Source organism: Erithacus rubecula (genome assembly GCF_903797595.1).
Source record: "Erithacus rubecula genome assembly, chromosome: 22".
Lineage (NCBI taxonomy): Eukaryota > Metazoa > Chordata > Aves > Passeriformes > Muscicapidae > Erithacus > Erithacus rubecula.
In genome coordinates this window covers 6030220-6052567 of record NC_136674.1, presented here as the reverse complement: position 1 = coordinate 6052567, position 22348 = coordinate 6030220, and the positions used below count along the sequence as shown (strand labels likewise).

General features: G+C 47.3%; 3 protein-coding genes across 5 annotated transcripts; 1 reads left to right on the top strand and 2 right to left on the bottom strand.

Moving 5' to 3' along the window:
• Window positions 1–1660: 1660 nt before the first annotated feature.
• ALKBH4 (alkB homolog 4, lysine demethylase) lies at window positions 1661–5497 on the bottom strand. 2 transcript variants are annotated; one of them, XM_079325241.1, is made up of 4 exons: window positions 4847–5497; window positions 4083–4280; window positions 3231–3644; window positions 1661–3141 (listed from the first exon to the last, which is right to left on the bottom strand). In XM_079325241.1, exons 1-4 carry the CDS (start codon window positions 5435–5437, stop codon window positions 2926–2928), a joined length of 1419 nt encoding a protein of 472 aa, XP_079181367.1. In that variant the 5' UTR covers window positions 5438–5497; the 3' UTR covers window positions 1661–2925. The 2 variants fall into 2 exon arrangements, with proteins under 2 accessions (XP_079181367.1, XP_079181366.1); XM_079325240.1 differs by having other exon boundaries at window positions 1662–3644.
• LRWD1 (leucine rich repeats and WD repeat domain containing 1) lies at window positions 4929–20590 on the top strand. 2 transcript variants are annotated; one of them, XM_079325229.1, is made up of 16 exons: window positions 4929–5062; window positions 6813–6953; window positions 8920–9154; window positions 10351–10470; window positions 11710–11862; window positions 12532–12672; window positions 13307–13645; window positions 14259–14385; window positions 14617–14726; window positions 15170–15377; window positions 16838–16910; window positions 16996–17136; window positions 17799–17893; window positions 18472–18633; window positions 19243–19367; window positions 20183–20590. In XM_079325229.1, exons 2-16 carry the CDS (start codon window positions 6874–6876, stop codon window positions 20321–20323), a joined length of 2250 nt encoding a protein of 749 aa, XP_079181355.1. In that variant the 5' UTR covers window positions 4929–5062; window positions 6813–6873; the 3' UTR covers window positions 20324–20590. The 2 variants fall into 2 exon arrangements, with proteins under 2 accessions (XP_079181355.1, XP_079181356.1); XM_079325230.1 differs by lacking the exon at window positions 4929–5062 and adding an exon at window positions 6470–6703.
• On the bottom strand, window positions 20485–22176 carry POLR2J (RNA polymerase II subunit J). Its single transcript, XM_079325254.1, has 4 exons — window positions 22024–22176; window positions 21802–21891; window positions 21538–21712; window positions 20485–20991 (listed from the first exon to the last, which is right to left on the bottom strand). The coding sequence occupies exons 1-4, from the start codon at window positions 22074–22076 to the stop codon at window positions 20956–20958; spliced, it is 354 nt and encodes a 117-aa protein (XP_079181380.1). The 5' UTR covers window positions 22077–22176; the 3' UTR covers window positions 20485–20955.
• Between the last annotated feature and the right edge of the window lie 172 nt (window positions 22177–22348).

Sequence of the window (22348 nt, the reverse complement as noted above, 5' to 3'; positions counted from 1 at the left end):
GCTCCCCCTGCCTTTCCCAATGTGCTTTCTTTTCTTTTCCTGCCTTCAAGCAAACAAACAAAACGTCTTGGAGTTTCCCTGCTGTTGTAGATTCCTTATCTTTTCAATCTCATTGCATCAACTTCTAAGACAGCTTCTTCAACACCCCCTCAAGCTGCAATCAAATTCAGCTGGGCCAGGGGGCATATTTTCTAATTAGCTCACAGGTTCTCTCCTCTACAGCCATCTCAAAGCAGTTTCAGTAATTAAAATTGACTGGCTGGATTTGGGCAGTATTTCCCTGAATCCCTGTGTCCAGCTGGGAGCATGCTTTCTGCCCAGAGGTGTGACAGCCATGAGTGCTCAAAGAAAAAAAAAAAAAAAAAAGTGTATTTTAGCTTTGCCTATTCTTGTTTTACCTCTGCATGAACAATATTTAATGTAGATCAACGAATGTATCTCAGTTATTGTCCAGCTGTGTGAGAGAAACTGGATAAACTTGCTCAGTTTTATGCTGCTTGGTGATTCCAGACTGATTTCTTGAAGGCAAGTCAAGTCCTCCAACATCCTCTTATGGGTTAACTTGGGTTCTTTTTGAAAAAAAGCTTGGTGAGATATTATCATTCTCTTTTTGCAATGCAGAAGGAGATAACAGTTAAATGCACTTCCTTTTAATGAGGGTCTGGGTCTTGGCATCACCTTGTTTTAAAAGGAGGTTAAGTAGACAAGGAACTCCTATAACAGGAAGACCATTAAAGTTTGTCTTCTGTTATTAATACCAGCTTAGTGGACAAAAATACTTTTAAGACCTCATTAAGATTGAAACACCTTCATACTTTTCTCAGATTTCTATGGTACTTGACAGTAAATTGTTAATGTTTTGTAACACTGTAAAACAGGATTTTCTGGCATTTTTTTCTGGTTCTCTGTCTTTAGGAGAGAATGTACATAAAGTTTTAAGGAGCAATACTGAACAGATAGGTGTGCAATTGCATTTTGATCTAAGGATGATGCCCAAGAGACTGTTGAGCAGGTGAAAAATGTCAAAAGACTGGCACAGCAATGCCTGTGTAGTGACTAAATTAAGTTTTTTACTTCAAAAAGACCAAGAAAAAACCCTCACTTTTTGGCTTAGTATTTAATTATTTGCATTTTTTCACATTTAAGACATCAGCTAGGAAGAGCTGGAATCTTCTGGCAAGAACAGTACCTTCCTTTATAGTTCAATCAAGGCAGAAAAATTCAGCCAGCAAATGCAGAGCACAAGATAAACTAACATTGTGTAAGTTATTGTGGCAATCTGATTCATCAGAATCCATCATCTGCTTTCACTGTGGAGAGAATGGAGCAACAGGAACACACACAGAAAGTGTTTTAGCAGCCTGAGAGCACAATATAAATGTAAAAGGGAGTGTTGGAAATTAGGGCCAAGCCTAAATGGCAACACTTGACTGCTGCAGTGTGGTGAGAAGAGAGCAGATCCATGGAGAGAGAGGCTTGGGACTGCAGGGTGAGGAGGATCCACGTGCAGTGTTTGCTCCCTCTGTGACAGCCTGTGCTGGGTTTATTCCCTGAGTGTCTGTGCCAGGCTGGTACAAAGCTGTGTCCTGCTGGGACCAAGCCCCTCTGCTCCAGCAGCAGCTCCAGGTGCTGCCCTGGGGTTATTCCACTGCCCATGAGAGCCTTGCTAGTAGGTCCCTGCTGGAATCAGCACTAAACTGAACCTGGCTCATTGCAGCCCACAAAGGGCTCTGGTTGTATCTGTTGGCTTAAACTGATGAAAAATATCCTGATTGACCCATCTGCTTCCTGGTAGCTGCAGGGGTGAAGAGCTCCCTCCCCTGCAGGAAAGCTGAGGGCAGTGCCTGTGGCAGGAGTGCTTTACTGTGCAAATCCTGTGCAGTGCCAAGGAAGCACTTGTGAGGCAGAACACAGCAGTGCTGAGCAGTGCTCAGGATGCTGAGATCTGTCCCCTTTCCTTACCAACCACAGCCAGGCAGCACTGCCTGCTGGTGGCAAGGTGGAGTTTTCCTGCTGCAGATGAGACTGTGCTGCAGGGCTGTCATGGCACCACCGTGTTTATTAAAGGATCATGCTTCTTCCACAGCACAACTTCATTTTCAGGAGCACAGAAGTTTGTTCAGAGCAGGCAGATGGCCTCAGATCAGCTTCTGCTGCAAATGACTGCTTGAATCTTAGGTACGAGGCATGATTCAAACCTGACTGCTGGAGGTGCCAGGAAAATAAATGATAGCTGCCAGGGTTGCAGTCTGTTGCCCAGCTAATTCCCAAAATCAGACTCTTGCTACTGAGAGCTGACAGCAGGGTTCAGAGATGACAAATGATCAGAAAATAACACAGTCTGTGCAGGCCTTTGGTCTGATCTCTGTCCAAGCCCAAAGAGTCAGCACTGGCCCTCTGCAAATGCTGCTCTTGGTCATAGAAGATACAGGTCACACATGGAATTCATGATTAATCCTCAGTGTTAGAGCATGAATCTTCAGCAAAGGATAATTACATTAGTTAGTTCTCAGTGTTTTGTGGAGAGATACCTGCTGACCTTCCTCCCCTGAGACCTGCTCTCTGCAGGACCCATCTGAGGTGGGTGAGGGGGTAGTTGTACCCCCAGGGCTTGGTGCAGCATTCCAACCAGTCTGACGTCATAAAGCATGGGTCAGGAAAGCTTAAAATATGTGCCAGGGCTTGGGCTGAAACTGTGTCAAGGGCTTTTTGATACTCAGTGTGATTTTTCCAACTTTCTTGGGTTTGTTTAAGTGTGTAGGAGCTGGTTGTTTGCTTTTTTGTTACAGGACAGGTAATGGATCCAATCTCTTTCTGACTTTGGCCTAAAAGCTCCCAGTGCCCGGGAGGTTTCAAAGCCCACCCCTTTTACTTGTTTGTTAAATTTTCATTTTATTGAGCTTGTCTCTGCACACACCTGGTTCCTTATACACACCTCAGAAATAAACCAAACCATACAAATTCCAAACCTAATTGTACACCTCTCCCAGCAAAATGCAACCTCTTGGTCACACGGGTCTCCCTTGAAAGGAAAGAGCAGTTTGTAGCAGTTCTTTGCCCAGTTCCTGGTGCCTCCCCCCGGCGCTGAACTCTGCAGAGAGCTCCCTGAAGGTGATGCAGACGCGGCGGTGCTGGATGTGCCTGCGGTGGATACCGTGTTTCCACTTGTACCGGGCGTCCCCCTGCAGCACCACCAGCGACCTCTGGGGCAGAAGGATGGCCACACTCACCTCCTTCCCCGGAATCAGCCTTGGGGACAAAAAGCACTCGGTTCCCTCTTCTCCTGGACTTCTGCACGCTGATGTCTGCGTGAAAGATGCAGGGGGATTTAATTCCTCCTTACTGGAAATGGGAAATAATTGGATGGTGTCCTCTGAATCGCAGGACATGGAGAGCACAGTTTTTGAGAGCAGGTTGAGGCTGACCAAGCGCTCCCCCCAGAGCCAGCTGTCATCAAAGTGGGGGTCGATGGCAGAGCCTCTCTCTGGTCTGTAGTCCAGGTTACACTGTTCCACAGGTAAGAAACCACTGAGCACAGCACAGGCTTTCATCTGTGCCACAATCTTCCTGCTGAAACTTGGCAAGCCAGTAAAGCTGCCAGCTTTCAGCCTTTGTTTCTTGAAGTTCACTTTGGGTCCATAATCCTGTTGGAAAAGAAGAGGGAGGAAAGAGCTAGTGTAAAGGAAAAATCTAGGACAAGTCTTTTTGGAGAGGCTGTTCCTGCAGAGTTCTGTTCTCATCTTTTCCAGTGACCTGGTTGCCAGGTTGCAAAAGGACTTGGTGAATCTACATTAATCTCTCTGGATTTATAAAGTAAAACCAAACCTGAACACCCACTTCTTTCCCTTGGAGATTGTGTGAACTTTAATGCTTGAACACACACCATCAAATACTGTTAGTTGTAACTATCATGTATTTTCTCAAGAAGTTGATTTTAATTACAGGTAATTCTTGCTATTGATTTCAGGAAAAGCTTTCAAAGGAAAACACTTAATGAAACATCTCAGTATTTTGGGTTTTAACTGAAAACAGCTTTCCTTTTCCAGAGGGATCTAAGATCAGGTGTGCTGCTAAAGTCCAACCTGTTTCTTTCGGCCAGACTGTGATGGTTTCCAGTCATCTCGATCCATCAGTTCCACTATCTCACACTCTTCATCTTCACTAATGAACTCCTCCACCAGGAACACCCCTGGAAAGGGAAATGCCCAGCCAGCAAATTCTGAGTGCTCATTTCCTTTAGCAAGGCCTGTTGCTGGGCAGTAAGTGAAATTATCTTCTCCCTGTGGAAATATGAATGGAAAAGAAAAAAAGCAATAAGATATTTCCATTATTTACCCGTGCAACCTTGGCATTGCAGCATGAAAACTGTACAGACAAGAGAAATTTTACAGATGCTTTTGAGGAGCAACTATTCCCTGCTCTTTTTTTTTTTTCCAGCTACAGCATCACTGTGCTGCTTGCTTGGAGGTAGTTTTCTTTCCTAGTGATGTCTTTATCCGATGATCCTCAGGGCCACAGGTACAGGGAGATTAATGGTGGGTATTGCTGCAGAGATATGGTTTGTCACAGCAATAAATGTTGAATGAAAAGTTGATGAAAATCGCGCAGGCCACAAGGCTAAGCTGAAACAAATGAATGTAACACGTGAGGCTCAGGTGAGCTCCGGCTCCTGCGCCGTGCTGAGGTGAACAATTCACAATACCCGCCGGGGGGGCTCTGCCTCGTGCGGCCCCGCTCGGGCAGGGGGTCCCGCACCGCCCCGCCCCGAGGGGCCAGGGCCGGCAGCCCCCGCCGCCCCCCGGCTCCTCCCGCCGCCCCGCCCCGCCGCCCGCCCCCTTCCCGGTACCTGCGGAGGCGGAGCGGCCGGCGCGGGCCCCTCACAGAGCAGGCAGGAACGGATCCCCTTGCAACCGCAGCCCAGGCCTCCGCCGCCATCCGCCGCCTGCATCCCGCCGGCTGCGCCGAGGACACGGCTCCCGCCTCCCGCTCCTCCTCCTCCTCCTCCCCACCCCCGCTCTTTCTCCCTCCCCGGCTCCTCTTCCTCCTCCCCGGCCGCTTCCAGGTGAGGGCCGAGGGGCTGGGCGCAGGCTGCGCGGCCGGGCAGCGGGGGTGGAGGGGAGGTGCGGGCGGACTCGCGCTCCCAGCAGCCCCCGCGGCGCGCCCGGGCCCCGCGCCTCTGTTTGGCGCCGCGGGGGACGCTGGGAGTTGTAGGCGCGGCGCACGCCCTGCGGGGGCGCCCCAGGCCGCGGCCGGCGCCGGTCCCCGCGGTGCTCGATGTCCGGAGGCGGCGGTGACGGGCGAGGCCTCGGGCCGGGGCCGCATCTGCCCCGCCCGGCCCGGTCCGGCCCTGCCCACGGGCGGAGCCGCGGCCTGCGCCCGCAGCCGGTGATGGCCCGCGGCCCGGAGGCCGCCGCAGCGTGTGCGGACAGCCCGGCATCCATGGCCGTGTCACCCCCGGGGCATCGCGCCCATCGCCTCCCGGGGCAGCGCCAGGCGGGCACGGTCAGGTCGGGCCCGGCTGTGGGGCTCCATCCCGCCGTGAGGCGGGAGGGGCCGGATCCCCGTGAAAGAACCCCGAGATAACCGAATGCACCCCCTGCAGCACCACCGCGGTGCCGAGGGGATGGGACATGCCGTGTCTGGCCTTCCCTGCAGCTCCCGCCGCGTCACAGCTGTGTCTGTGTGCCAAAGAGAGGGCGATGGCAACATCCACAGTCACTGGTGTCACATTTTTATTATAGGCACAGCATCTGAGGGAGGTTTGGTTGGATCAGCCTGACCCTGTGGTTTGACTTGCAGGGAGAGCTCTGTCACTTGAAGGATCAAATCCCAAACAGCTGCTGTTTAAACTGGTTTTCAGTTCAGCTCTTTGTGCTTGTATACAGTATTTCAGTGTATACAGCATTGTAGTGCCCCGTTGCTCATCACACAGTGTTGTAGGTGCTGTGGGGGTGTGGTGCTGCTGAAACCAAAGCCAAGGACAGCTCCGTGCCCCATGTGCTCCTCACAATGTGCTGGAATGGCATTTAGGCAGCGTTGATCTAACACAGAAAGACAGGAGCGAGCCTGGCCTTGGAGCTCTGTTCTCTTTTATTTCCTTCTCTTGGAATCTGTGTCAGGAAGAGTGGGAAGCCCTGAACCAGTCGTTTCATGAAGCTCTCTTGGCCCTGTGAGCACTGATATTCCAAATATCAGCATATCCCTCTGTATGTGTACTGAAATATCAGTTAATCACCAACAAGACAGCATTCTCTAATGCTGTTGAATTTTTTTTTCCTTGATGAGTTAATGATGTCCTTGATTGGTGTGTGTTTCAATTTCTGCTGATTAATTCAGTTTTCCAAAATTTTTGGGAATATATTCAGCCAAGAGTCTGTCCAGCCGGTTAAGCCAGTGAGTGCAGTGTTGCTTGGGAGAAAAACATTCACAGCAGGTGTACTGACTCTTACTGCTGCTTTTTGTTTGAAAGAGTATTGGAATTGTTGGAGCAGAGCCCAGGAGAGGCACAAACAGGTACCTGTGTTGCTGTCCTGGTCCTGTGTGCCATCACTCATGGACAGCTTTCACCTGCAGCAAGTCTGTCACTCCAGCAGCCACGGGATGTATCCCTGTTGTTTTGGAGATGGATTGGATCAACATCCTGGGAGCCTGTGCCCAATCTAATAATAGTCTCTGCCATGTTCATTTTAACCAAGTGAAAAAGGTGACTTCCAACACAGCAGCAAAATCAGTAAATAACCTCATAAATTTTTTTCCCTCCCTTGAAGCTGTTGAAAGCATTTCCTCTTATTCCCATTTGTTTTATCACAAAGGTAACCAGAAGACATCTTACAGCTGACTGATTAGTGATTCCAGCAGAGGAGGAGATTGAAAATGTCAAAAATTACTACAGAACTTCTTTTGGAAAGAGCAGTTCCGAGATCTACGAGGCTTCGAAAGATCGAGACACTGAAGTAAGTGCACACAGGCCCATGGAAAATTTCAGATTAATTCAACCTGGCAATGTCTTTTTCTCTTCCCCTAAACATTTTTTACTTTAAAAAATGGAGTTTCAAAGCACAGAGCTGAGAGGGCATTCCCAGTGCAGGATTCACTAGAGAGGTTACTGGCAGATGTCACCTTTTTTTGCCATTTCTACTGTATATTTGCTGCCATTCTGTCTGTGAAACTGCTCAAGGCTGGATCCTGATTTCCCTACCTCAAAAGCCCTTGCATCTTTGCTAGCAGTTGCTTAATGTGAATAAGAGAATCTTCCAGCATGGATTTCAGAGGGTTTTTTAAGTATTTTTGGCATTATTTCCCTTCCATTTTTCTCTCCCTCCATGATGTTCCATCTCTTCTAAATCCAGTTATCTTACTACCTCAAACATTGCAGAGGGAGAGAATAAACTTTGAATCACTTAAAAACCTCTAAAAACAGTTTTGTCCCTCAAGTCCTTAGGAGAGGTCATTGCAAATATGTGTCTTTCCAAATGTTTAACACAGTGGAATTTCACTGTTCCAGAGCTGGCCAGTCCAAGTGGCTCAGCTGGCCAGTTTCTGGCTGGCTCCTTTGTTGTTTTTGTTGCTGATGTCAGGGGGTTTGGGTTTCACATGTACTCTTTAAAGTTATTTCTTTCATTTTGCCTTGTGCTAAAGTAATTATTTTTAGTGAGAGATTCACAGGTTTCTCTGTGGAGCATCAGCTGCAGTAATCTGGGTAACAGAATGGTGGAGAGATGTTTGAAGCTGTAGATTTTTGGAGTGTGGCTTTCTCCATGCAGCTTCATACTGTGATGTTGAAGGGTTGTATTTCAGAATGTCTATTTGGGCAGCACCATTGAGTTTTCCCCCAAAAGGACATCACAGTCACAGCTCTGCAGCCAGCTGGATTGTTCTCAACATTTCTTACCAGCTCTGACTGGCTGGTTGCACTTCTGAGATGACAAGTGAAGGAGAAAGGATCTTACTTTCTGGATTTATTTGTCTCATTTAGTCACACTTCATTAATATCTAGAAGCCTATTTTTTTAACTAGTCAGAGACAGAGATTTTGTTTGTTAAAAGAACTCAAGTTTGTGCCCTCAAGAGATGTTGGCTGCCAGGACTGGAAGCTCCCTTTGGAGCTCACTTAAGTGATCTTAGCAAATGCAAATGGCCCTGCTTATAATATGCAGTTTTCACTTTATTACAGAGAAATTTCTTTTCCCCTCACCAATGTTGTACCACTTTCTCTTTCAGAACAGAGTTCTTCTGTTTTGGTGGCAGTCTTGGGATTTAGGTGAATTTCTACATTTACCATTGGAAACTTTTGCAACAAAACTCACTATAAAAGAACTGGAAAAATCATCTTTTTTTTGTCGAGTTGTTCTTTGAAAACAGCCAGATTATCTGGGGACACACTCTACATGTGGCCTGAACTGTGAAATAATGAATGTAGTGTGTTCTATACACAGGGTAGACTGAGGGTCTTGAATTGCCACAGCTTGTCTTGTTGAATCAACATTGCACAGGAATAAAATACCAAACCTTCCAGAAGTGTAGTATTTTTTTCTATAAAATATGAACTTTCCTGATGATTTACTGCTCCCAGCCAGCTCAGTTACCCCTAGGAGATTATCTGAATTGCAGGTTAATTGTACTTTGCCAGACCTGAGTCTCTGATGGTGGCTGTTAGCTCAAACACATCAGCTGTCCTACAGTGTGCTCACAATCCAGAATGCTACCACCAGAAAAAGCAGGTTTACTCATTTGTACCCAGAGAATTGTGCTGGATTGAGGTGCCACCAGGTGGGACTGTCTATGCTATGAAATCAGCATTTGTTCTTCCAGTGAGCTGCAGATAGTTCATGGTTTGGAGGTTTTTTGGAGTTTTTTCTTGTTTGGTTTTGTGTGTGTGTTTTGGTTTGGTTTTTTGTCTAATTGGTTGTTTTGTTTTCAGCCTGTCCAAGCTACAATTGAAGACTGGAGATTTAGACCCGCGCTTGTTTTCCCGCCTGAGGCACCTGCAGAAACTTGATCTCTCTGATAATTTACTGGACAAATTTCCCAACAGCCTAACCCTCCCTGATCTGCGTGTCCTGGACTGCAGCAATAACAAACTGGAAGATGTAACTGCTCTGAAACAGTTCCCTCTGCTCGAGGAGCTGACCTATGAGAACAATGTGTACTTGACAGTGAGTTACCCCCCTTCTTACATAAAACAGAGAGGCAAACAAACAGCACTTGTGCAAAGTTCTCATATATTGTTCTTGGGCACCAAGTGCTAGGGCACTTGAGAAAGCAGCCAGCCTTTGTGTGACATTTAACCACTATTTCTCAATCTGCAGAAGTGACTTGCTCAAAACCACTCAGATATTAAAATCTGTGTCTTGAACTCCTGATTCCCTAGGCCAAAGTCCTGTCTTAGGTGGCTTATCAGGCACAGTACCTTTGCTCATGCTAGTGTAAAATACAGTAATGATTTGTAGATATATCTTTATAGAAACATAGAATCACAGAATGGTTTGGATTGGATGGGACCTTAATTCTCATCTTGTTCCACCCCCTGCCATGGGCAGGGACACCTTCCATTAGACCAGGTTGGTGAGAATCCTGTTCAGTCTGGTCTTAAACACTTCCAGGGATGGGGCAGCCACAGCTTCTCTGGGCACCCTGTGCCAGTGCATCACCAACCTCACAGTGAAGAGTTTTTTCCTAATATCTAATGCTAGTTTTATTTCCTAATATGTGTTAGTTTAGTGCCCTTTGTGCTCTAGAAAAGCAGACTGGGTCCTCAGATGAGGGTTTAAACTTGGTGATGAGTCTGGTTTAGGTTTTGACTCCTCCCAAGAGGATCTGCTGGCTGTACAAGACAAACATCCAAAACTGATTTTACTTGTGCTGTAAACTGGCATCAGCCACTCACCATCCCCACTTGCTTATTTGCTGTTGCACACTGGCAGTATGTGTGTCTGTATGGTGAACTATCTGATTTAAAATGCATCTGACTCTAGGAATTCCTGCTGGAATTCCTTGACTGGAGGCAGGACAGGCCTTCCTCTGTGTTAGAATTCAGGGATATGAACAGAGCTCCCAACCTTGCATTCAGGCCCAGCAGATGGGCAATTACATAGCCCCCACCTTGTGCTGGATGTTAGCACTGCCTGAGGGTTGGGCAGCTCTGTCTGCAGTTTAAGATCCCAACTCAGAGAGAATGTTACTTCACATCTAAAATTTGAAATTCAAGTTGAAAATCCTGAGGAGATTTTATGAAGTGGCTTTTCCTTACTAAATACATAATTCTCATACAGGCTGTATTTTAATCAAGGACTAAAAGTAAAGCCAGTACCACATGTACAAGTTCTGTAACTCCAGTGTTTTGTCTTTCTAGCTCAATGATGACTATAAAGTAATGTTCCTTTTGCAAAATCTTCGTCTGCTCAATGGCAAGGACATAACCAAACTGGCCAAGCATGTGAGGCATGTCAACACCCGTAAGCTCACCAGCAAGGTAAGATGTGGGATATTTCCTTAGCCTCTAAACACCTCAGGAATAATTAAATCCTGTGCTCAGTGTAGTGACAGAGCTGCAAACAAGCTTCAAGTGGTTTGCAATACCCGTGGTATGATCTGAGTCCAGCCTGCAGAATGGGCCACCCAGGAAATGTCCTGCTGCTGCTTTCTCTGGTCACTGCTGGCATCTGCTCTGCCTGTTCTGTGCAGCCAATTTGCCTTTGGTTTAGTTGACAGGAGAAGGGCCAACCAGGTCTGTGTCTGGTCCTGTAGTTTTTCAGGTCATTCTGATCATCATTCAGAAATGGGAGAAGCCTAATGCTGCCAGAACAGCTGCAAACACCTCCCCATCTAATTTGTTACTCTCCAGGCCCCAGGAATGGGCAGAACAAAACCAAGCTCAGGATAGTCTTGCTTTTTCCAGCATACACCAGGAATGAGGATTTGTTCTTTCTTCTTCAGTTGTGAATGTTTACAACTCTATTTTCACTCATTTGTGTACACAGTTTAGCTCCTGATAGATTGTCCCCACAAGGCATCATTGTGATCTTGAGCAAAATTATTGTTGAATTATGAAAAAAGGTTGGTTTGGTTGGTTGTTTTTGTGTATTACTGCTCTTACCATTCATATTCTAGTTAAGTAATCTTCTTAATTCTTTCTGTGTAACAGTGGAGAAAAAATCAGATTCTGAAAAGTGGGATGAATTGTGCTGAGTGTTGTCAGCATAAAACCTGTGAACCTCAAAGGGTCTCTGTGAGGGCTGCTCAGCCTCTTGTCCCAGACAACTGATCATGATTAGCTGTTCAATGAGACACCAAACTCTCCATGTGCTGTTCTTTTTGTGGTAACTGTGCCCTGATGCCTTTCCCTGACATCATTTGTACCTGCCTGCCCAGTTCTTAGTCCTGTGTCTCAATGTAAAAAAGTCCAAATGCTGATGGATGTGTTACTGCCCTCCAGAAACTCCAACAGGAAACTGTGCTGGCAGGTGAGAATCCTGCATCTTTTGGAGTGCAGGTATCTCTCTAAATAGGTCCATGCTCATAGTGTCTGCTTAGCCACACTCACTCCAGCTTGGTACACTTCTCCTTAGCTGAAGTGGTCATGTGTACTTGAATAAATAAATTAAAGTGGTACCATCAAGTAGGGTGCAGCACTCAGGACTGGCCATTTCTTAAATGCTTTCAGAAGTTCTCCTGTGCTTTTCTGTTGAATAAGCTCAGTCTTTCTGCCTAGGTTACTGCTCACTGGGAAAAATTCTTCCGTGACCAACTCCCTGAGAAACACACAGCTGAGCAGGTGAAGTCCATCAAGAAAAAGTTCCTGAAGTCAGTGCAGACCAATGTGGTGTATGGGCCCAGCTCTCTCAGCGAGTTCACCCGCTGGCGGGTAGGTCACATCCCACTCACCCTGCTCTTCTCCAGGCAAGGACCCTGCTCCTGCTTCTGCATTATGGATAAAAACTCTCCATGCATTTGGGTGCTCTTGCTGACAAGTGGTATCACTTTTTCTTCACTGCTTTGTTAAGCAGTTACAGAAGCACCAGGACTAAACATGCACCAAGTTGAAATGGCAGTCATCAAATATTGTTTTTAATTCATAAGCAACAGTGGTACTTGTACTAATTAATTAGACTGCAGTATCCTTAATACTTAATTATTTGCAAATTAGTTTAATGGCAACCTTTACTCTTGATGAAAGAGAAAAGATAATGAAAGAAGTGTAGTTGCTGCCAGCAGGGAAAGACACCATTTAGTTTATAACATTTATTTGTATGTTCACACACACAATCAATACTTGCATCTCTCCTTTTGTTGCTGTACTGTTGTTTCCACAGCTGTGTACTCTGAATGCCCATGACAAGGTGATGTTCTTGGGTCATGTAATGTCAGCTGGGAACTCCTCCACCACTTGTGAAATTCACACAGAATAGTAGGAGCAGATATTAAAAACTCAGCAAAGCAGCTCTTTGTGCCATGACACATCAGAGCTTGACATGCTGTGGCATTTTTGTCTTATTTTTTTCTTTTTTAACATATCTACATATTTGCTTCTCAGGTGAAAATGATTGCAGAAGAGTTTCTGGCACGCTCACTGGGTCTGGAGTTAAACTCTGATACTGAACCAGAGGAAAAGACAGATGACAATGAGGAAGAAAGCACTGAAAGCCCCAGGGAAGCTGCAGAAGAAGTGGCTCAGGTAGGGAATTTTTCCAGTTACATTAGCAATGTTCTTTCTGTTTCCTAGGAATTCAGCAGCTCTTGTCAGTTCACATTTATGACCCTTTGGTAATCACAGGGGCAGTCTCAGGCTCCCACCTGTATTCAACAGCTCAGGCTTCTTTACAGCCAGACTGAAGCTTTCCCAGAATTGTGAAGGTTGAGTTGCTCCCTCAGGGAGCTTCCCTTTTCATAGGGAACCAAAAACATTTCATGAGTACAGTCCTACTCACTCCACCTCTCCTCTAGGAAGGGATATTTTAATTAGAGACCTGAGCTGATGCCTGGCCAGGCTCTGCTGGTGTTTTCCTGCTTGGAAATTACTGCAGACTGGACCCCTGTGGTCCATAGGCCAGATTTGTTTTTCCACATCCAATGTAAATTGCAAATGACTGAGACAGGGGAAGGGAGCTGAAAAAGAAGCTGGCTGCATGGTTTTCATTATCTTCTGCCTCTAGGAACTCTGCAGCTCTGGGCTGTCTTGATTCCTGGAACCCAGTCTGTAATTGTGGGAGGATACTTGCATATGAATAATTAATATCTTTGGCTTAAATTATCTGTATATCTTGGGGAAGCTAAAAACTTTCTGCAGAACCTGACAACATGCCTTATAGGTCACAGTAACACCCAGCAAGAGGAAAAGAAATTCAAAATCAAGCCCTGGAAACAAGAAGTGCAAGACCCAGGCAAACACCAAGAAGGAGACGGAAGTTAATCCCAGAAAATCCGCTCATGTGGAGGATGACCCAGCTCCTGATAAACCAAGAACATCAAACCAACCAGTCAAGGAGGCAACCCCTGAGCAGGAAGCTAAAAAGGCACAGAACAATGGAGAGGAGTTTCCCAAGGAGAGAAGCAACAGAAGATCCAGCCAGATGACAGGGGAGCAGAAAAGCCAGGAGCAGGACAACAGCGTGGTTACCTTGACCCCCGTGAAGAATTCCAAACGCAAGGTACATGCATCCATCACCCCTTGGGACTGGCTTTGGGACTCTTGGTTTATAGTGGGAGGAGCTGCCTTCAGGTTTCTTCAGAGCTCTGCACAGCTTGGAGCTCATAGTTGGCCAAATAGATTGTGAATTTTGGTCTGGTTTTTTTGTTATTGTTTTAAATCTCTCAGAGGCATCAAGGGAGAGAAGGGACCCCCCAGGAGACCCCAGTGGATCCCCTCCGGGGGATGGATGGACCAGCGCTCCAAGGTGGTGCACTGACAGCCTGTGCTTAGAAATGGGACAGGCAAGCCTTGCTCTCAGCTCAAACCAGTGGCTGCATGGGGAAAGGTGTTTCCCCCTCAGCTCAGGCCAGTGGGGATCTAAAGGGTTTTTCATGTTTCTCTGCTGTAGGAAATGGGGTTGTCTGCTGGGGTCTGCTGGGCACATCTTTGCTAAACAGTTCCCTGCTGCTTGAGGAGTCTTGAGCATTGTTGTCTTCCTGTTCTCCGTAGCACAGAAGGGCTGAAAAATATTTAACTCAGATTACTGTGTTCAGTTAGAGGGTTCTGCCAAGGCAATCACAGGCAAACCGTGTCCGGGAATGAATTTTCTAAATGTGGATGGTTTATTGTAGGAGGATGTCAGTGCAGAGCCATTGCATTTTCTTCAGTGTCACAGTAAAGGCAACAGCCGTGAGGATTTTAAAACGCAGCTCTGGTCCTGTGTCTTCGAGCCAGTGCTGGACTCTGGAGCCAGGAAAGGTGAGCTCTTAAAGAGGTTTGCAGGATTCCCAGAACCACCTGGCTCTGGAATCCCAGCAGACTCCATGCCTTAGACCCCTGCTCCTTCAAGCTGTAGTCTCCGTTGTCAGGAGGAGACTTGCTCACGTATTTCTCCTTTGACTTTGAAAGAGAGCACCAGGCAGTGATAAGCTGCAGTCTTGTGTTTTCACTGAACCTGGGAACTTCTCACCCATTTTTTTCCTCTTTCAGATCCCATTGTGAACTCCTCCAGAACTGTGGCAACCTGTGGAGGAGAATCTGTCTGTCTGATTGATTGTGAGACAGGGACGGTGCTGAAAAAGTATAAAGTGGCTACAGAGGTGAGTTGCAAGTGGGAAGGGTAAGCATTGAATGGGAATACCACAACGTGTAATAGTTACACATATGCATAATACATATTACAAAGAGGTCTGAAAGTGTTAGTGTGGATAGATGTTAAGATGAAGATAGATAATAACAGTGCTTGCTTATCCTTTTAGCCTGGTTTGGGTTTATTTTTTTAATAGTTTAGGAGATTAGCCTGCCAGTCCTCACATGGGTATGTCTGGCTGCTGAGCCTGCTTGCCAGCACAGAGGAATAAACTCTCTCTTTCTGTACTTTATATTCTTCTGAGAGCTGTTTTGAGTTTTGATGCTCCATCTTAAATAGTCGTGTCATTTCACCTGAGAAGCACTTGTGGCAGTTGTTCTTTCCTGTGAGCTAACAGCCACCACCCTGCTGGCTGTTCCCTGTCACCCCAGCCTTGTTTTCCTTCTGTCTCAGGAATTCTTCAGTGTTGCATGGACAACTCTCATGATGGTGACCAGCGACAGCCGCAAGAAAGCTCACAACATCCTGGCAGCTGCAGGGAGGAGAGGGATTGTCAAACTGATCCACGTGGCAGCTGACTTCTGCTATGGAGAGATAAAGGCTCACAAAAAGCCCATTGCTACTGTCTGCTTCAGCCCAACCCAAGAGACCCATCTCTTCAGTAAGTCTGCTTCAGAATCCCTGGTTTTAGCACTGATGTGAAAAGTCAGGGCTTCCTTAACAAGGGGAATTGTCACCAGGGCATGCAGGGACACATGAACAAAAGGCACGGACAGGCATTAGGGAGAGAACATTGTTACTCTCCTGTGGCAGCAATCTCCAGCAGGAACAGCTTGTTCCAGAGCCTGGCTCTTTAGCTGAGGTGCAGCAGCTCCTTTTTCTCCCTTGGTGTCTCTCAGGGTGGCACTCACACACAAATTAGCCACAAACAAGCCCAGTAGTGGATCTGTTCCACGGAGATGAGTAAGAAGAATGGCAGAGCAGGCAGCTGGGAGCCAGGCAGTGGCAGGGCTCTCCTCCAGCACAGCAGCTATTATGGGCTGTTTGGTTTCATTTTATCCAACAATGTGCTTAATTGATTTTGCTTTTTTTTAATGTGAGTTCTATGCCTCATCAGAAATTTCTATTCAGGTCGTGATGTCAAGGAGAGTTTTGCCACACATAGTAGCACCCACAGAGGCTGTGGGTCATGGACTGGTAATGAACCATCATGTTACAAATTGCAACTGCATTGTCAAGCTTTACAGTGAACTGGTACAGAGCCATTCAGGCCACACCTGCACCCCACAGCACGTTGTTTCTCCTGCCAACAATTACCCACATCCTGGAGTGGTTAGAGTGCTACATGAACCATTGAAAGTGGAATTTTTTTGAGAATAGGGGGTACTTTCCAAGAAGAGCCTCAGGAGTCCCAAAAAGCAGAAGCAGAAGAAAGGATAAGGAGGGTAGTGGAAGGGATAAGGAGGTTGGTAGCACAGTCATATAATGATATGGACAGCAAGACTGGTTATATTTCATAGAAAAATTAGAGTAATTAAGGGGGATTCTTTGCATCCTTTTTGGGGTGGGGGACACCAACAAACTGAGTTTGAGGGCTGCCATCTGCTGAGGGTCCAGGTTACTCAGAGTAATCTGTTAGAACTGTTTCTGCTTCCAGTGTATCAGTGTGGTGACATGTTTCTCATCCTTCATCAGTGCCTAACTTTCCCAGCGGGAGCTGTTGTGGATGTGAACACAGTAAGCCATGAATTTGTGGAATAAAGTGGTGTCTGCCTGAGAGTAGAGGTTAGAGCTCATATTTTAGATTCCACTAGAAGCCCTGACCAGAAACAAGCTCAGAGGGCCACTAACTAAAGTCCATGTGAAGCCACAACTCAGTACTGGACACCAGGAAACAAACTGTTTTATCTGCCCCTCTGAGAGCACAGGATAAGGACTGTACTGTGTGTGTGTGACAATGTCTGGGAAGTGCTGGGCCAGGAGCCTTGGGGACTGCTGCTGTGTTTTAATGAGCTCTCTGGAGCCCTAGAGGATGACTGTGACTCAGGCAGAGTTGCCAGCCAGCAGGAGAAGAGCCAGATGAGCAGCAGTGTCACTACCTGCTTCTCTTGTGTCCTACAGCTGCATCCTATGACAAGAGAATTGCACTCTGGGATATTGGGATTCCAGACTATGACTACAATTTCAAAGCAAGGTAAAGGTTCAAAAACCAGACATGGCCAGTCCAAGAGCCTTGTACCTATCTCATCACAGTGCCAGTTAACTGTTCTGTTTTTTAGCCAGTTGCTGGTGCTGGAAACAGCCTCTATCCCCCTACGGATTGCCCTGGTCCCCACCTGTCCTGAGCAGTACCTGCTGGCAGGCTGTGAAGGTGGCTGCTTTGCCTGGAACATAAAACTGGATAAGGGACAAAAAAGCAGGTGAGTTCCACAAGCTGACAGTGTGCATTTGCTTGCCATAACAAGAAGGGATAATCCTAGCCAAGGCTTGATTTCTAACTGAAGGGATCTGAGCAAAAGCAGCATGTCTTATCAAACTTAAAATATTCTCCCCTTCCCAGAGTGGCCAGAAAAAAAAAGAGCATGATGCTCAAGGACTGTTCAGAGCTTGTATTAAAGCTGCAGGCTATTTTGCAGGAAGGCTGGCAGGAGTGTAATCCAATACCCCAAAACTTAAGGGTGTGTCATCCCCAGAAAGTGCAACAGAGTGTAAATTTTTGGATACATTTCCAGTCTCACAGTGAGGCCTCCCCTGCTCCTGAGACGTGAGGTAACCCAGGAAACTGGCACCCTGTGGGAGCTCAGGACAAAATTATGAGGAAGAAGTAAGTAAAGTCATGCCCTGCGGATAAATATCCTCATACCTGCAAAAGAGATGGAGTGAAACAGCAATCCCTTGAGCAAAGGCCTTCTGCTGTATTGATAAACCCAGGTGACCAAAAGTGTAAATTCAAGTGGGAATTCACCTGAGCTTGGCAAGAGACTCACTAATACACTAATTTCCTTCTAGGTTTTGCAGCCAGGTGCCCTTTCAGTGCTGGCTGTTCAGCACTTGGTTCATTTCACCCTTCTCCCTTCTCTAGGCCTTTTGAAGCCATATTCCAGTTTCCTGATGGGGAAAGCATGACAACAGCTCACAGGGTTGATGGTTTGGCTTTTCTCAATGATGATGTCGTTGGTGAGTATAAACACAACAGCACAATCCCAAAAACAGTGGGGAACCTCAGCACGTGCAGGGTGAAGTCAGCATTACAAGCAGAGGGGCTGAAAAGGGGGTGCCAGCCTCTTTAGCTGTAGGGGGCTGCACAGGATGGAGCTGCCTCCCAGAAGCACTTGTCTTTCCCAAAAATGTGGCCTGGAGTGCAAACCCATGCTTGGACAGGACTGGAGATCAGATGGACACATCCATGGAGCACACTTGGCCAAGCAGTGCCAATGTGGAAGGCAGGAGAGTCCCTTTCTTCTCAAGGGCTGCTGGCAAAATAATTTTTTTTTCAGGGGAACTGGGAGTTTCACATCATAGGTTGCCTCTTTCTGAATAGCTTATGCTTGTCCTGCAGCTCAGGAACATTAGCATAGCACTGAAAATCTCTCTGCAACCTCCAGTTATCCTGGAATAAGGTAAAGCAGATGGAAACAGTTGCTGCTGGATCAGATCCCACAGCTTGAAATCCATATTCTGGATGGACCACCTCTGTGTTGATGTTCTTTACTTCCCAGCAGCTGCCACAGCCTCTCCCTTCCTTTCTTCCCTAGTTTCCAAGAGCTCCAAACCAGGATGCATATACTTGTGGAGCTGGAGCAGATCTTTTGATTCCAAGGGAAAAGGATGCCAACAGACAATGTCTGCAGTTATTCTGGCTGAGCTGGAGTGGTCCACAACAGACATGTCCTACCTGACCCTCAGCACCTGCCCAGGTAGGAGCACCCATTTCCTGGGTAATGCTTTGCTCTCCTTTGATCCTTGGGAGCAGCCTGGAGGTGGAGCCTGGATTTCAGAGCTCTGCTCTCCCTCTGCAGCTCTGCAGTGCAGCTCCAGCACTGCGCAGCCTCAGCCCAGCACCAGCTGGCTGGAAATAGCACCAGGAATAAATAATTACAGCTGCACCATCTGCCCAACAAGGGGGGGCAGCCAAAGCTGGGGGGTCTTTCATGTCCTGGTTTTCAAAGCACAGAGCTCAGGGCTGTGGAGCCACTGGGATGCTGAGTGCATCTGTGGGCAGGGATGTCACACAGCCAGGTTTGGAGACTGACAAGGAACAGCCAACCTGATCTGGTCAACACTTCCAAAAACCAGTCTAAAAAAAGTCAGGAGAAATCCCAAAGCATTTAGCATTATCTTTTCTACTCTAAAGATAGCTGGTTTATCTTCAAATGCATTTTTTCTGAGCAAGGTAGATTAATGTTTTTGTGCCAGTAAGGGAATTTTGCTGAAATACAGCACCCTCCACTGGGATCCTCTGCTTTACAGCAGAACAGGCTCCCAGCTCCACACTCATTCCCCATCTTTTCTTTCTGCTCTCACAGCAAAAGAATATGTGTTCTGTGGGGATGAGAAGGGCAGTGTGTGGATGTACAACCTCTCCAACTACACCACGGCCTGGAGCTCTGCCAAGGGAAAGCGCTCGGAGCGGAGGATCTCTCCCACACAGGTAGGTCTGAGGTGCTCTCTGGGCCTCCTTTCCACCCCAGGACACCTGATCCCAGTCTCCTGAGCAGGCCTGTCCCAGAAGATGCCTTGTGTTTCCTCACAAACAATTCAAAGTAATCTCCAGAGCGTGGCCAAGGCCATTTGCTGGGGCAGGAACAAGGAACTGCAAGGCAAATATGTCACCCCCTGCAGCTCTTCCTAAAACAGCCCCAGAGAAGGGGTGGTTAAACTGAGGAGCACAAAAGCAGGCAGCACATGCCCCAGGGAGGGGAGGGAAGCCAGAGTGAACATTCCCTGGCAGGAAAGGGCTCACTGCTTCCCTATGCTCACTCATCTTTTTTCTGCCCAGTATTTCCCCCTGGACAAGTTCTCTTTTTGAGCATTCACTGTTGCTTTGCCTGTCCCTCTGAAAGGACAAGCACAAACACTCCAAAGGCTCTCACCCACTAGTCTGGAGCTGCATTAGGCAGAGGTATGAAGTGACTCAGTGTTCCATTATGTCTTCACTAGAAGGGTTATTCAGGTATTGAAGGGAGTCACCATCCCTGGGGGAGGTCTTTTCCAACCTCAACAATTCTGTGATTCCTCAGGTTTTTGGAAGTGCATTGCCAAGCTCCCCATCAGTTCCTCTAGGACTGAGGTGCAGCTGTTTTCACTTGTCCCTCCCTGCTCAAGCCCCTGTGCACTAAACCCTGGCCCTTTAGCATATCCCACAGCTCCCCCAGTCCCTCAAACAAAGGAAGAGCCTCTACCTCAGGATCCCCATGGCCCCATCTCCCCTCAGCCATGCCACCACCCCCTCTGCTCTGCCCACAGATCCTCAAGTGGCCAGAGCTCCGTGTGAACGGGGAGCAGCCTCCTGAAATCCTGGTGAACAACGTGGTAGCTGACCCTGCCTTCACCTACCTGGTTGTGCTGACCAGTGTGAACATTACAGCCATCTGGAAGAAGTCATAGACCCCTGTGCCACAGCTCCACCCCCGTGCTTTGACCTAGTGCAGTATTAGTGACTGTTACCCATGTGCCCATGAACGTTTTCTAGACCAGTTTTATGTGCAAGATGGAGGAAAAAAAAGAAAAAAAAAAAGAAAAAAAAAAAACAAGGTAAGAGTTTGTTAAACTCATCAGTTCATTGTAGACATCCTGTTTCTTTTACTGTAAGTTTTCACAATTTGTGCATTTGTTTTATAGAAATGACACTTAATAAAACAAAATACCAGTTCAGCTGGCAGTGCCTGGACTTTTTGGCAGGAAAAGCAGAGAGTTCATCTCCAGCTGTCACTGAGCAGCTTCTCATGCCCACAACAACCTCCCCAACAGCCCAGGACAAATATTTGCCTTAAAGCTTCAATTAGAAAACTAAAAATCACTTTATTGACTTATCCACCAAATCCAACACAGCATTTATCCTCTTGGGAAAGTGCCTGCTGAAATAAAAATAAAAAAAACCCAAAAACTGCTGCTGTCAAAAATTAAACACTAGTGGGACAAGGGGGAAAATATTTGCCATGAATGGAGGTTCAAATATTTCATCCAGTAATAGACACATCATTCTGCCTCAGAAACAAGTCTGCTCCAAAGGGGGTATTTTACTCAATTCCTTCTTGTTTGTCCTTAATAGCAACCTGTAAAGCAAAAGCAAAAATACACATGATAAGACAAGAGTTGTTACTGAGCTGGAGGTGGATGTTTAATCATTCCTGACTCTTCTTTGAATCAAAATAATCCACAGTGAAAATCTCTACAGCAACCAGAAAAATAAAACTGAAATTGAAATCAAAACATCTTTACAAATTGGTGCCCTGGTGCCTTTTCCCAGCACATCAGAGGTACTGTCTCAATCACAGTCCCCCTGATTTTATCTGAGTAATATTCTGGGCAGATTAAGTCTCAGAATTTAGGGGCTAAATCAATAAATAAACTGAGTGGAAGCAATGAGAAGTGAAAATAGGGGCCCAGAGTTCTGTCAGGAGAATAAAAAATAATTAAAATAAAATACAACTGCACTTAGGAGAAACCAAGCTCTACCAAGCTTTGACAGCAGCTGAACAACACAAGGAGGTTGGGCTGAATTAATTCCTAAACCTAAAACCCAGCAGCTTTAAGACACACAGCCCCATCCCATTAATTAATTCCAACAAGCCCAAATAGTTTTGAATCCATGCCCTTACCCTGAACCTCTCTTCCAGGAGGGAGAGTTCACTGATCAGGTCTGTGATGGCATTGGTGAAAGCTTCCTGGGGGCTGTAATCCGGCGTGGTTTGGACACGGATGATAATTTTGTGTTCCAGAGGGTGTGGGACCTTATACCCTGCAAATAACACCTGCGGGTCTTTGAGCAACTGCCTACAACAGGAATGAAGAAAGAAAAGAGTGAAATGAAGGGTGGGAAAGCCCCAAACCACCCCCGGAAATTCCTCCCCGCTGCAACTTACGACTTGATGATGTTGCCCAGCGTGTGGTCCTCCTTGTTGATGGTGAACAAGCAGGCGTTGGGCACCTTGGTGTCCTTGTTGATGGTGATCCTGGGGGGTGTGGGGTACAGGGATGTCAGCGACCCGTGCAGGGGACGGGGCTCCCTCCCCCCAGCTCCCCGCGCTCGATTAGGGTTTAATCAGAGTAGGGTTTAATTAGTCGCCCCCCGGGTACCCCCTCACTTTTTCTCGCCCTCGAAGAGCAGGAAGGACTCGAAGGCCGGAGGCGCATTCATCCCGCCGTTGCTATGGCGGCCTCCACTCCACTTCCGTACGTCACTTCCGCCCGCTCCGTGCGTCTAGCGGCGCCACAGCGCCCCCCGGCGGGCGGGAGGACCCGCTGCGGGCACGGGCGGCAGCGGGGCGGGGGGATGGCAGCGGGGCGGGGGGATGGCAGCGGGGACAGGGCTGCCAGCGGGGCGGGGGGATGGCAGCGGGGCGGGAGGATGGCAGCGGGGACAGGGCTGCCAGCGGGGACAGGGCTGCCAGCGGGGCGGGGGGATGGCAG

Excerpts from the sequence above, each read along its gene's own strand:
- LRWD1 (XM_079325229.1), top strand. The coding sequence starts at position 6,874 with ATGTCAAAAATTACTACAGAACTTCTTTTGGAAAGAGCAGTTCCGAGA. Across the intron at positions 9,155-10,350 it reads AGAACAATGTGTACTTGACA|CTCAATGATGACTATAAAGT; the intron begins GTGAGTTACCCC and ends TTGTCTTTCTAG. Across the intron at positions 17,894-18,471 it reads TCTCAATGATGATGTCGTTG|TTTCCAAGAGCTCCAAACCA; the intron begins GTGAGTATAAAC and ends TTTCTTCCCTAG.
- ALKBH4 (XM_079325240.1), bottom strand. The coding sequence starts at position 5,437 with ATGCCGGGCTGTCCGCACACGCTGCGGCGGCCTCCGGGCCGCGGGCCA. Across the intron at positions 4,281-4,846 it reads CGGCCGCTCCGCCTCCGCAG|GGAGAAGATAATTTCACTTA; the intron begins GTACCGGGAAGG and ends ATATTTCCACAG. Across the intron at positions 3,645-4,082 it reads AGTCTGGCCGAAAGAAACAG|GATTATGGACCCAAAGTGAA; the intron begins GTTGGACTTTAG and ends CTTTTCCAACAG.
- POLR2J (XM_079325254.1), bottom strand. The coding sequence starts at position 22,076 with ATGAATGCGCCTCCGGCCTTCGAGTCCTTCCTGCTCTTCGAGGGCGAG. Across the intron at positions 21,713-21,801 it reads CTGGGCAACATCATCAAGTC|GCAGTTGCTCAAAGACCCGC; the intron begins GTAAGTTGCAGC and ends TTCCTGTTGTAG. Across the intron at positions 20,992-21,537 it reads TCCTGGAAGAGAGGTTCAGG|GTTGCTATTAAGGACAAACA; the intron begins GTAAGGGCATGG and ends TTTGCTTTACAG.